Source organism: Elephantulus edwardii, unplaced genomic scaffold, assembly GCF_000299155.1.
Source record: "Elephantulus edwardii isolate Elephantulus edwardi_28Jun2011 unplaced genomic scaffold, EleEdw1.0 scaffold00004, whole genome shotgun sequence".
Lineage (NCBI taxonomy): Eukaryota > Metazoa > Chordata > Mammalia > Macroscelidea > Macroscelididae > Elephantulus > Elephantulus edwardii.
The window spans coordinates 11561940-11576726 of NW_006399754.1; the positions used below are offsets into that span (position 1 = coordinate 11561940).

General features: G+C 38.6%; 1 protein-coding gene across 3 annotated transcripts in view; it reads left to right on the plus strand.

Moving 5' to 3' along the window:
- Positions 1 to 14787, plus strand: part of DOCK9 (dedicator of cytokinesis 9) — a 407183-nt gene that overhangs the window by 252909 nt on the left and 139487 nt on the right. For all 3 annotated transcript variants that reach the window (XM_006879560.1, XM_006879558.1, XM_006879559.1), the window contains exons 8-9: positions 1977 to 2151; positions 3399 to 3466. In XM_006879560.1, coding sequence (XP_006879622.1) covers positions 1977 to 2151; positions 3399 to 3466 — 243 coding nt within the window. The remainder of the gene's footprint in view (positions 1 to 1976; positions 2152 to 3398; positions 3467 to 14787) is intronic.

Below are 14787 nucleotides of genomic sequence, written 5' to 3' on the forward strand. Positions count from 1 at the left end.
TGGAGCCTTATTTTTTGCCATTTCCTTCAAAGCAGCCTGAACTTCTTTCATCACCATAGGCTCTTGCTCATATGTTGTTTCATGAAATTCTTCTGTGTATATGTGTCTATGTATGTTTATATGTTATACACACACACACACAACATACTATCTTGGTTGGTTTTTTTATTTAAGCCTCTTGTTTAGAGTGAGCAAGACTTGGGGAGGGCCTTTGTATTTAAAGTCGGTAGTTATTATATTTTGGAGGAACATTCTTCTAAGTAGTGCAGCACTCTTCTGTCAGTATGCTGTACTGAGTTAACCTGGAGTTGCTGTGATGTTGACCCTTGTGCCATTGGGGTGTCAAAAGCCGTAACAGTTTCTCATGGTGGACAGTGTTTGGAGCTCCCAGTTTAAGAAAGGTCTGGAAGCAGGAGTGGCATCCACTTCTTAAACCACATGCCTCTGGAAACTCTATGAACTTTGAGACATTACCATAGTTATAGAAAGGCTTCAGGCCTTTTGTTCACAGGGTCTCTATGAGTCGCACTCGACTCAACAGCAAGCAACAACAACAGCTAAAAAGAGTAAAAGAGGAAAAAGGTAGCTGCTGAGACTGCTTATAACTACATCCCTCAGGTGATTTGTTTTCTTGATTGCACTTTCAAGTTGTGGTTTCATGGAACTCCCAATTAATAACTTAATAATGTGTTTAGTGATGTTGTTCTGCATCCTAATTTATTACATAATAACCTTGGCTTTAAAAGCTAACAAGCAGTTGATCTATACCCATTCTGAGCAACAGAGAAAGAGAGTAACATTGTTGTTATGTACCTTGAACCTGGAACTGACCTCAGAGGTTTTCAGAGGCAATATATTGCACAGGAGGTGTTTGCCCATCTTTATTCCATCAAGCAGCTGGTGGATTCACACTGCATGCCTTCAGGATGAGAGTGCAACTAAGCACTGGGCTACCAGAGTCAGGAATAGGAGGAGGATATGAAATGTGTGACTCACTCGCTCTGTGAACACATTTGCCTGCTTTCCCGTGATTCCACAACTACATGGCACCTTGTTACCATTACCGAAAATTTTGAGCAAAGATTCTGTAGAGTAATTCTGATCCAAAGAGGGCAAACACAGAATAGAATTTCAAATGGTCCTGGACTCTAGACTTTCTAGAACTATGAAGTCTGGATGAATTATTGAAAATCTAAAATGATAGATTGGTCTATAAATATTGAAAAGGGTCTGCCTTGAGCATTATGCTACTTTAAGAACTGTTTCTATGGGATCAGAGGACAGCAGTGACTGAAAGATAGGAACCTCCACGAGCAGTGAGTGTATACACGTGCTAGAGGAACAGCTCAGGGAAAGGAGGTGAAAATAGTTTCATGACTCGAAAAATGTAATCAGTGTCGCCAAGTTGTGCACGCATAAACTGTTAAATCGGTGTGTGTTTTTCTGAGTGTATTTTCAACTACAACAAAATAAATTTAAAGGAAAGTGTTGTATAGGCAAAAAAAGAGAGAAAAATCTTTGCCCTCAGAGACTTGACATTCCTTTGAAAGGGACAAATAATAAACAAATAAATATGTAAAGTATGAAATATGTTAGAGGGAAACATTAAGGTATGGAGAAAATAGGGAAGGTTGGATTATAAAGGAGGGAGTGTGCAGTTATAAGTAACAAATCCTCTTGCCTAGAAGCCAATGATAGTTTATAATGACAATATTGGATGAAGTGAAACTACCCAGAGTACCATTTCTTTCTCCATAGCAGTGCCTACTGATTTATAACCACTGACTGATTACATGGCCAAGCGCTTAATCACTCCACCACCAGTGCTCTTCGCAAGTATACATAGGTGATCCAAAGTACCTATGAAATAAAGTAGCAATGATATAACATCTATCAGTATGTAAAACGGAGTATTTTACGACTGTTTCAATTCTTTAAAAATAACATCTCTGTACTCCCCCCCCCCCCCATTTCAGAACAACAAAGTCAGACGTTTTGCTTTTGAACTTAAGATGCAAGACAAAAGTAGTTATCTTTTGGCGGCAGACAGTGAAATGGAAATGGAAGAATGGATCGCCACTTTAAACAAGATTCTCCAGCTCAACTTTGAAGCTGCAATGCAAGAGAAGCGAAACGGAGACTCTCACGAAGGTAGGTCTGTCTGGCTCCACCAGGTGTGTGCGCTCTCTGAGGGTGTCTCTGTGGGTGAGTATAGGAAGGAGATGTGTGTATTATGCACGTATTTGTGTATGTTTGTATGTCTGTGTGTGTGTGTGTATGTGTGTATATACACACAGCACACACACACACATATATATACAGACCACATGAACATGAGAGAGAATATATGTGATCACTTTATACATATTTCATCAGCAAATGTGATTTTCTCACACTAGACTTCCGAAACCTGATATTGACATCATTTTTATAAGGAAATGCCTTTAACAGAGGCTGTCTATCTCTCTCTTATATATCTATCTATATCTATCTCTATATATATCTCATATTTCAGCTGTGTGACCTTGAGCAAACAACTTAAATTTTTTGAACATCAGTTTACTCACTTGTGAAATAGGAATAAAACAAAACCATTGTCCCAGGGGAGCTCTGGTGGCCTAGTGGCAAGGAGCTGCAACTACAATCCCAGAGGCGCACGGTTCAAATCCACCAGATGCTCTGCCGGGGAAGGAGGGACAACCTCCTCCTGTACGAGTCAGATCTGATTTGACGGTACACTCACACAAAAAAAATAAATAAATTTAAAAAAACAAAAACAAAAAACCATTGTCCCAATAGGAAGGTTAAGTAAGATATCTCAGTTGCTTGGGGGACATAATCAACCCTTAAAAGAGTTACAGTTTGTTTTACTAAAATCCTTTGGAATCTTAAGACACTGAGTGGACAGAAGCCTTAAATTAAATTGCTAGGGAACATCTGGCTGTGTCTTGACAATCCGTGTGTTATTTCAAGCTCTTAGACAAGAGATTGTCAATGCTGACTGCACTCTAGAAAAGTCTCGGAGCTTTTTAGAATAGACTATTGCCTGGCTCCATCACATACTTGAGTTTAGTTGGCCTGAGATGAGGCCTGACACGTAACTTTGAGCAGATTTGATGAATGTGGCCATATTTTTTACAGCTAGTTGTTGGTAGCTGTGTCACTTCCTATTACTCTGATGACACAATGGTGTCTTTACCACCTATGACATATTTTACTTATCACTTCTAGACCTGGGTGTATCTTTCAGAAGATTCCCACGAGTTCCTCATGTGCATCTAGAATTGAAAACCCACTGCATGACAGGGGAGACAAAAGAGGGACACTCCTAGTCATTCTGCTTTAAATAAAAGACCTTTAGTAATTAGTGACTCAGGTCATCTGTTTCACTCTTTTAGATGATGAACAAAGCAAATTGGAAGGCTCTGGTTCCAGTTTAGATAGCTACCTGCCTGAACTTGCCAAGGTAATGCCATCTTAAATCTTTTACTCTTCATAGAATGATACTGCTACTTTTTTTCCCTCATTTTGTTAATTTTTCCAAAACGGAATCTATTGAATATTTTAATAATATTGTAAAACCTGTGAAAACCAGAACTGGATGGGACTGCCTTGTTTTTCTTGCCTGTTTTCTCCCTTTAACAGGTGTGGTGTTAGCATTTTATTGCCACTCTCTTTTACTGGAAAATATGAGAATTGTCCTTCTCTAAAAGATTTGTGCCTTACACAGTTCTAGCTTTCAGAGGCTTTTTACTATGTACATTGTAATAAACCACCAATGATTATATTATCCTGTTTTCTGACCTGAATGTGTAGTTATGTCCAGTACATTTACTGAACAGAGTCAGACTGCTGTCTGTTCTCTGGAAACTATACAGAGTGTTGTCTGTTTTGTTATTATTTGTATTTGTGTTTGTTAATTTCTCTGCTGTATTTAATACTGCCTAAGTTTTGACCAAAATACACAGGTAAAATATCTCCATTTCATATTTATTCACATGAACAGTTGAAATTCCAAAGAGGTTTGTTCTATAGTAATTGTGTTACTAAGGCAGATAGGGATTACTTGACATCTTACTTCCTGGATCATTCTTGATAAATGAAAAAAGAAAACTTAAAAGTCACAGAAAAGCACTGTATTGTAACCAGCAGTTATTCCACTACCCAAATTCAGTATCTGTTATTATTGCTTCTTTAGAAAAGAAAGAAACATCACTTACTATTTTTCTTGATATCATTCTTTTTCTCCCTTGAAAAACCGAGCAGAGACAACCACTGTTAGCCATTTTCTGGGAAAACTGTTTCACTTTCACAATTAAAAAAATACATCTATCATAACTGTATGTGTGTGTATGTATGTATGTATGTATATGTGTATATATATATGTATATGTATATAAATATTTTTATATTAAAAATGTTGCATAGAAGGCTGTGTAAAATATGTACTATTCTTCGTTTGCTTTGCTTTTCACCTCATCTTTGCTTTTGAAATATATTAGAATTTTTACATAGATCATCCCTTTTACTGTTTTAGATAAATATCTTATTGTAACCATTCTATAAGTCCCATTATTTTCTATTACGAACAATGCTACAGTGAGTATCCTTGTCCCCATTTCCTTGTGTGCAGTGATGAATGATTCTTTTTTTAAAAAAAAATGAGAGCAGTATCTTTGTCTTCTCTAGCTCTTTATACTCTATTACCACTTTTCTGTTGTGTGTTTTTGTTTGAGAATATGTTGAGTGACCCTCAAACCCTCACACCTTAAACACTATAATAGAAACATAGTTTATCTATGTACAATTATAAATAGAACAGCATTCAGCCTTGGCCTTTATTTTATAACAACAGGACTATTTTAAAATACAAAATTTTCCTCTCTGGCTAGGAATTTTGAGCATTGTTTTTCTTTAGAATTTGGCTGCCACTGCAGTGACTTTTTAGCACCTGCCTATTAAAGATCATTTTGATGTCAACATTCTAACCTCTTTATAGGGTGGAAAGAGTTGTTGCCTGTGTGCTTGTGTTGTCAATGTTATAGCCTTCAGGGTGTGTGTGTGTGTGTGTGTGTTTCCTTGAGATTTGATTTTCTTGTTTCTGGGTGTTTTAACGTTCATAATCTCTTAAAGCAAAGTGTTTGAACCTCTTTTGTTTTGATTTGTTGAAGAAGCAAATAATCTCATTCAATCTAGAATTGGGAAAGTGTCTTTCTGTACCTACTGAGGGAATGGAATGGATACCTAAGAGAAAATTCGTGTTGTTCTTCTTTTTAAGCTTAAATATTGATTTGATGAATGAAGAATTGTGTGAAACACAATGCATATGAACTTTCTAAGCAAAATAATATAAAATTAAAAAATATATTGATTTAGAAATCTGTCATCTGTTCCTGTGAAGACATGGGAGTTGTGTGTCTCTCCTCTTTTCTCACTTCCTGCCACCACCAGGCCAACATGTGTCAGTATTCCTGGAGTCTAAGACTCAGGGAGAATTTTTAAAAAGTAATGACTATATAATTTACAGTTATATGATGTCTGTATAACTTATATTTAGAGCCATTTTAAACTTGAAGATTACAGCCAAATTAGCCAAAATCCTGGAATGAATGTAGTGAATTCCAGCTTCTGCTTTTTATTTTCTTTGTTGTGCTTAGTTTTTGTCCTTTTTTAAAAGATATATCACTTACATAGAGTAAAATACTAAAGCATTAGTTGTTTAACTCAAAGTTACCAACGGTAGATGGATCTTGACCTAAAGCAGAGAGTACCAGAGGAATGTCTGTGTTTCATTGATGATGCAAAGGCGTTGGACTGTGTGGATCACAACGCACTGTGGCTGACTCTGAGAAGAATGGGAATCCCAGACACTTGACTGTGCTCATGCGAAACCTATACTTGCACCAGGGAGCAGAAGTGAGAACAGAGCAAGGAAACGGCGTGGTTCAAAATCAGGAAAAGAGTATGTCAGGGATGTCTCCTTTTCAATCTGTATGCAGAACAGATCACTTGGGAGGCTGGGCTTTCCCCTTGAGACATGTACCGCACACGTTCTTCCTTTTGGAATTTTCTAACGTCACATCTTTGCTCATTTCATGATGACATTTCAGTCTGGCTTCTCTGTAATTTTCTCTTCAGGGCTTTTACTTCATTGTCTCTTCCATTCATTTCAATTTCAAGTGCAATATTCAGTTTCTGCTGATTCTCATTTTGGTCTTCTCTTTCTCTCCTTTACATTTTGCTTTCTTCTCGTCTAATGTTCCTGATTTCATCCCGCAACTCATCTAATCTTCATCATTAGTGTTTGTTGTTGTTGTTGTCGTTGTGTACTATCAAGTCAGAACTGACTCAGAGCAGACCCTCCAGTGAGTTTTCAAAGGCTTAACTCACACGAGATTGCCTCTCTCCTCTTACAGAGCAGGTGGTGGATTTGAACCGTGTGCCTTCAGGATTGCAGCTCAAATTCTTACCATTAATGGTTAGGACATAAAATACAGTGTTAAGGAGGTCTCTAAGTTCACGTAGGATATACTTGAGGCCATATTTTGGCTTGCTTGCAAGGATTTGTCTTCCTTTTCTTCAGTTTCTACTTGGCTTACATATAAATAACCAGTGTTCTTTTCCACATTCTTCACGCCTGGTTCTTATTCTTACAAAAGGAGATACTGAGATTCTTTACAGAATACTGAGATAATTTCTTTCACCAGATGTAGTTGATTTGATTTTCTGTAGTCCATCTGGGAAATCCATGTGTATATTCAACATTTATGGTTTTGAAATAAAAGGTATTGTCAATGATTAGATAGTTGATCTTACAAAATTCTCTCATGTCATTTTTAGTGCCTTTACAATCACCAAGAACATAATTTCCAAAGCGGAGAATTTTTGTTTCTTTCACATTCTTGCCATCAGTGGTTGGTGTGTAAAATTTGAATAGCAGCCACATTAACCAGTCTTCTCACACGTGTGTGGATATTATCCTATTGCTGACAGCATTGTACTTCAGAATAGACTTTTGAAATATTTTTTTAATGGTGAATGCTATTCCTCGTCAATTCACCATTCCCAGCATAGCCGATCATATTATTATCTGATTCAGAATGGCACATGACAGCCCATTTCAGCCAAGTAATTCCTAGGATCTCTATCTTCAGGCGTTCCATTTCAATTTTGACAACGTTCATTTGCCCTAGATTTGTACTTTGGACATTCCTTGTTCCAGTTATCAGTAGCTTTTTGTTTGAGTCATCCCAGCTCAATTAATGCAGTTCCCCACCGTTTTACTACACCTTGTGAGGATGGCACAGGATAGGACAGGGCTTAGGTCTCTTGTTCATAGAGTCACTATGAGTTGTACTCAACTTGATGGCACCTAACAACGACAACAGCACATCTTCACAGTCAACTCTACTTTGAGGAGGCAGCTAGCTTTTCCTCAGTTGTATTTTGAGCACCTTCCATCCTCGGCACTCATCTCCCCGTCTGTGTTGGACAGTGTCCTCCTTCTTACACAGAAGGTTTTCACGGGATAGATTTTTAGAAGTGGGTCGATCACCCTGCTAACTAGTCTGTCTTAGCTTGAAAATTCTGCTAACAGAATTTTAATAATACAGTATTACAAGATCATTACCCACCCCCCCCAACAACTGTTGTTGTTGTATACTGCAGAGTCAGAGTCAACTCCTAGCTGACCCTCCAGCGGGTTTTCAGAGGCAGTAAATCACATGAGAGGAGATGGCCTGTCTTTTTCCTTCAGAGCAACTAAGTGGTTAGAACCACTTGCCTTCGGAACTGTAGTACTGCTTCTTACCACTATGCCACCAGAGCTCGGTTTAAAATAAATTTAATAAAATGTTCTAAGAAACAGAACAGAAAATGCAGAAGGTAATTTTTCAAAGAGAAAAAGAATATAAAAAATAAAGTGCCATTTTCTAAGTATCCTGCTGTCCATTCGTAGGGAGCAGTTCATCTGTGTTTGTTGTGACAGGGATACCTCATGCCCAGTGGTGTGCTGTGGGAGGGGCCCGGCATAAGCCAGAGACATCACCTACCTCTAGTCCATTCACAGTTAGAGTCTCATTTGCAGGGTGGGGCTCGGGCTCCTGTCATTTTGTGTCCATGTATGTGGGATCGGAATCATTTGTTCACTGCAATAGGAGACCATTCATTTTTAAAGCAAATGCACTTTGTGGTTATAAAATCAGAGGTTAGAGTATGGAGGAGAAGGATGTGAGGAGTTTGTGCAGGGAGAGGATGTTTAAACTGAGGACTGAGCAGAAAAGGGTCCAATACCAGGAAAGGAAGCTAGAAGAAAAGGTCAGTATAGGTAAGATTTGCAGAGAGAAGACTTAACAGGCAGAAGATAGTTTAAGGTGTCATTTAACTAGCAAGCCCCTTTCTCGGCAGCTCTTTTTCTGCCTCGCTCATCCTGTTTCTCCATGTCTTTTGTTTTCCACTATGACAGAGAAATAACCAAACAGGAAATGATTGACAGGAAGTTATTTCATTACAAAAATAACTGATGTCTCACTTGGGAATATTATGGAGAGGTCCTTTACTGATGGTATGACTGATGTGGACTTAGGTTTTAGAAACATTCTGTATTTTCTTGAAACCTCTGTTTGTACATTTGGTACTGAACATTTGTATTGCTTTCATATTACAGGATGGGTTGTATTTACCTTAAAACCTCTTCCTCTTTTTGTCTAATGCAAGCCAAACATTTTCATTATCCATGTTAATAGGCTTGATAGTATCGGAGTACACAGTGAAACACGAAGAAACACAATTTTTGAATTAAATGTGCAAGTTTTAGTTAAAATTAGTTAATTGATTTTCAAGTTTGCTTCTCTAGAAAGTAAAGACCTGCAAGTCCTATTTTATATATATTTTTTCTCCACATTTTTATGTAAATTAAATATGAAGAGTACTCTTAGCTCTTTTTTTTTATCCATATACTGTTTCTATTATTCAGTTCATTTCCTAATCGAGATCCTAAGTTTGCCCTTAATTTAGTCTCTTCATGTGGTTCTATAAGACAGGGTTTCCTGTTAACCTAAATTTTTTCACATTCTCTTGCCTTTTAATTATGGTGTTAACAAAGAATATTGAATGCACCACAGATTCCCAAAACAATAAACAAGTCTGGCCTCCAAACAGGGAGCTCAAGGTACAGTAGAAGCAAGAATGGTGAGACTTTGTATCACATGCCTTGGCAGTTATCAGGAGAGAGTAGTCCTTGGGAAAGAATATCATGTTAGGAAAACTGGAGGGTGATTGGAAGAGAGGAAAACCCTTAATGACACTGAGACAGGAAAACTAGATTTACACACCTTAGAGATGATGAATATGGCACACGATAGAGCATAGTTTTTCTCTTGTGTACATGAGGCATTGACTTCTAGCCAACTCAATAACATGTAACAGAAATTATCCCCTTATTACTTTTCTTTTGAGCTAATGAATTTATATTTCTAGAAAATGTTCCTCCAGTTGAACACTGGATAAAGTATGGTTTTTCAAGGTTTTTAATCCCATTAAGGATGAATAAGGGTCAGAGTCCAAATTCTAGTTTCTTTTTTCTTGTACATTTTCTGATTTTTAAAAATCTACTCTGCAATAGATACTTTTTCCTTCGTACTTCAATTTAGAAAATGTCATTGTATAATACTACCAAATAATTATTTAGGATTGCATTTATTATGTCATCTGACGTTTTATTTCCTAAGCATCTTTATTCTAAAAATTATTTTAGCTTTGTGATATAAAAGATGAGATAATGAGTTGAGTGCAGAAGAGAGAGAGAGAGAGAAAGAAAGAAAAGGAAAGAAGGAAGGGAGGGAGGGAGGGAGAGACTGTTCCTAAGAAACAAACAGGACTTTATTATGTGCCTGCAGGTGGGGGTAGTCTATTTTTATAGAGGTCTTGGGTAGGACTAGGAAAAATGGTACCTCTTGGAATCTGAGGCTGTTAATTAACTCAGGTTGGGTCTTCCTGATCAGACCCAGAGCCTTATCATGATTTTTCTTTGGTCTGGTCTTTGTCCTGGCTCCCTTTGAAACTATCAGCTTTATCAGGGAGTGACTAGGCATGGGGGCAACAGCTGTATTTTTCCTCCAAAGATCCTGGCACATTTGAAATTCAGGACATAGAAATAAATCAAGAGAACCCTTTATATATATTCTGGCCTTAAGAGATTTCATGAACTCCAAGCATGTCTTAGAAGTGTGCTCCTTAGAAGTAAAGACTTCATCTCATACGCCTTGAGTATTTTCTCAGCAGGGGACAGTCCTTGAAGAAGAAGACATAATTCTGGGAAAGGTAAAAGAGAGGAAGACCCTCAGTGAGATAGACTGAGACAGTGACAATAATGAGGCATATCAGATTGTGGACACATGATTGGGCAAGTTCCAGATGTATTGTTAATAAAGAGACTGTGAGTCATAGTCAGTTGATGACATCTAACAACAACAAGCAGGAGTGGCCTCCATTCCTAAATTACTCGCCCTGGAAACTCTGTGAACTTTGGTTGTAGAGGGGCTTCAGGCCTTTCGGTCATGGGGTTGCTTATGAGTCGTGCTTGACTCAAAGTCAGTCAACAACAGCAGCAGTATTCATCAAACTTTGTTTTAATGAGTCAGGAATTAGCACAATGCTTTTCTGATAACTTATCCTCACAATAAGATGCTGTTGGCTATAATCTTTTGAATTTGTATTATTTTGTCTGCTCACCGATAAAACTAAAGACTCAAGATATACCTAATGCCACACCGGTGCTTCTGGAAACTCTTAAATACTTGGTTCATGACTATTGTTTTTGTTGTGTTTTTTAAAAATATTAAGTTATTCAATCTGGGTACCAGCAGGATTGCAGAAATTACACAGTGACTACAACAATGGGCTTAACTGTATCAGAAATAGTGAGGATGGCACAAGATAGGACAGAATTCAAGTTTGTTGTTCTTAGGGGTCATTGTGAGTCATAGTCAATTCAGTAGCATCTAACAACAGTAAGCTTTAGGACTGAGTTGAAGAGAAGGAAGTAATTGTTAGTAGATGACAGCAAGTCAGCTTCAACTAACTCATAGTGACCTCCGTATACCAAAAGTACTGCTTGATTGTGTGCCATCGACAACTCCTGTTATCATCAAACATATTATTGTAGTCATTATTAGATAGAAAAAGAATTGAGGGCAAGAGCGAGAAAGAAAAGAAACTGATCCCAAGAAATGGACAGGCCTTTATTTCATGGTCTGAGAGGGATGCCAAGTGACCAGGAGCAGTCCTGGAGAGGATGAGGGAAGATGGTATTTCTGGAATTTGGGGTGTTAATTAACTTGGGTCTGGCTCAGGTTCAAAGTCTTACCAGGATCCATTATCTGGTCTTGTCTTTGATCTGGCCTCCTCAGATGTTGTCAGGTTTCTCAGGAAGTGTTCAGTTTGGGGCAGTGGGAGTAGGCAACTGCTATATTCTTCCTCCAGTCATCAATATGAATTAATTTTATAAAGGACGTTACTCTTTTTCACCAACCTCCTGCATTATTAGCAAGTATGATTTCTCTCCACCTTCACAGTAGCACACCAAAATTATTTGAAAGCGGTCTCACTGTACTTTCTTCTAAGGAACACTCTTGACTGCACTCCTTTCATGACAGATTTTGATCTCTTGACCATCCATGTTAAAGTCATTATTCTTTGCCAGTACCATAATTTATTATCTTCTGCAACATTTTACTTGTGTGTCATATTAATGCTATTGTTTTCTAGTTTCCACATGTTCTGTCTTTTCTTTTGAATGAGCACAAGCACAGATATTTTCCTGTTGAGAAACCAGGTAGCTGTCTTCCAGATTTCTTGACACAGACCACCGTAAAGGAAATCGCCATGGTTCTGTCTAGAGGATTCCACGGGCACATGTTCTGTCTCTTTTAATGTGCAAAATTAGGACAAGTGACAGGCAAGACAGAGTAAAAAAGAGGCCCCCTCTCCCTTCTGAACAGAGCTGTCGGCTTACTGTGCTGGTACTGACATAACAGAAGTACCCCCGAGCGGGTAGGAGGCTTTAAGGAGCAGCTGCTTGTACTTTCACAGTTCTGGAGGCTGGTGGGCTGAACCTCGGGTGTAGGCAGGACCACGTGTGGTCTCCCTGTCTGCTCTCAGCAAGCATCTTCCTCATTTCAGCTTCCAGCAGTCTCCGATGTTTCTCAGCCTTCTCTCATTTGTAGATGGAACCTCTCATGCCACAGTCCCTCTCATGTGGGACTCTGCTTCTGTATCTGTCCTTTTCTTTCTAAGACCCCATTCAGAAGGGCTTGGAATTAGGACCATCTGTGGAGGGTCAGCGAAAGAGAGGAAGACCTTCAGTGAGATGAGTGACACAGTGCATACTGGAGTAGGTTCTGGTGTGGCAGAGACGGTGAGGGTGGCACCGGATAGCACAGGGTGACCAGTAAGTCCTGTGTCACTGGTGATTTGAACCCACCAGCAGCTCCAGGGGAGAAAGATGAGCAATTTGTTTTATTAAGATTTATAGCCTCAAAACCCCAATAGCGTGTCAATATCAGTCAGCACTGATTTGCTAGCAGTGAATATAGAGTTTTGCTTCTGCTCATATATACCATCCTTTGAAGAAAACATCAGCAGAATACCACATAAGGTCACATTCCCAGATACAAGGGGCTAGGAGCTCAATATATATCATTTTCCCCCCCATTTCTTTTTTTTTTTATTTTAAATTGATTTTAATGAAAGTTTACAGAGACTTTGGTTTTTTATTCATTCATTGTTGGGCTTTTCCCCCCGGCCCACCCATCCCCCCTAATTTGCTTTTCTTTTTGAAAAGTTAAAAAAAAATTCTTTCATTGTTATTCAATTCCCACCCACCCACAAGTCCACACCACTATGCAATCTTCGTTCTGGACTCCTGTCACACCAATAATACCTAATCATATATCCCTTTTAAACAGTTCTATCCCTCATCTGTTTCAATGCAGTATATGTTATTTATCCCCTTTCTCAGTCTTCCCTCAATCCCGATGTCAGTCTTTTGCTGAGTGAAATATCTCCGTCACAGAAAAGACAAATATGGCATAATGCCACTGTAAAAAAGCACATTTTTAAAATAAATTTTTATTTTATCCTGGTTTACTTACAAAGTTTGTGTATATTGTCTGTCACACCAGATCTTTCCCATTTCCTTTACCCACCCCTCCCTCTCTACCCATCAGATTGTGTGACTCTGTGATTAGCCCCCTACCCATGCCCACCCTTGTGCTCCTACCCTCCCCCCTTGGATCCTCATGCCTGTTTTTTTAGTTATCTTTTTATTTCTACAATAACCATCTTACACAATATTTGTCTTTATGGGACTGAGTTAACTCACTCAGCATGATATTCTCCAGTCCCTCCCAAGTTATGTAGTTATTTTTAAAACCACTGTACCTGCATGCCACATAGTATTCCATCATGTGAATGTACCACAGTTTCTCAATCCATTTGATTGTGGTTAGACATGTGGGCTGTTTCCAAGTTCTGGTGATGGTGAATAATGCTGCTATGAACATTGAGGTGCAAATCGCCATTCTCATTTTCTCAGGGTATATTCCAAGCAGTGGAATAGTTGGGTCATATGGAATTTCTTTGTTCAGATTTTTAAGGAAATGCCAAACTGCCTTCCACAGTGGCTGTACCATTTTCCAGTCACACCAACAGTGTGTAAGAGGTCTTATCTCTCCACCTCCTCACTAGTATTTATTACTACAGCATATATTTTTGGGAGCACACTTCAGTCTCTGACAGCCTTACACAATCAATCATGCATTTTCTCTAGAAAGTGTAGGAATGTCCCTTAGCCTCCTTAAATGTAAAGTTATCCCACAGATAATATCAAGATAAAGTTTTCTGTGTCAGAGGCATGAGCCATAATTTTTATTCAGAACAGAAATGGAGTTCAGGGAGGCCAGGTGTCTTACCCAAGGGCACTCAGCTTGTCAGTGACCAAGCCAAACTGGGCTCCAGTTCATCGGTGACCTTTTTGGTGGACATTCCATGTTGCTAGGCACTGTTGTTTGGATATTACCATTAAAGAATGTGGCTCATTGCTTTGTACCTATTAGAACACCTCCATGTCTGAGAAAATGAACAAATTTTCTAACTTTCCATTAGCTGTGATTTAGAAATCTAATCATTGACCTCAACTGTCACCAACAGGAAAGACGAGACACGTTCTCCACTTTATCTTTTGTGGCTGTCACGGAGCCATCCAGTGGTGGATGTGAGTCACGATCTTTGGGGAAAGTAGCAGATGACAGGGCATTCTGTTCTCTCTCTGTAGACTTAAGAACAGAGATTAAGACTTAGAATTCTGTGGCTACCAAGAACAGAATGTAGATGCAGAGACACGAGGCATGAGAAATTATGGGATTGGACATGACTTCTGTCTTATGAAAGCCTTGGAGACTTTCCTACTCCAAATCTTTTCTCTCCAACCTCCATGTCTGCTGCCATGTGTCTCCTCCCCTCCATGGCCTCCAGAGTTCTGTCCCGAGATTCACCTCTCACACCTTCCACTGTGGCATCTCTACTGTTCCTCTAAGACATTTTTCATCTTCATGCTGATGCTTTTTCTAACCTTGGCCTCTGCTTTCTACTTATGTTTCTCTTTTAGATTGTTGATTGTTTAATTATTTTCTTGCTTTCTTTGTATTATTTTTTTACTTTCTAATTTATTAGTAGCTTCAGAAGGATGAAGATTTTGCCTTCTTTTTGTTACTGTTGTTGTTATGTGCC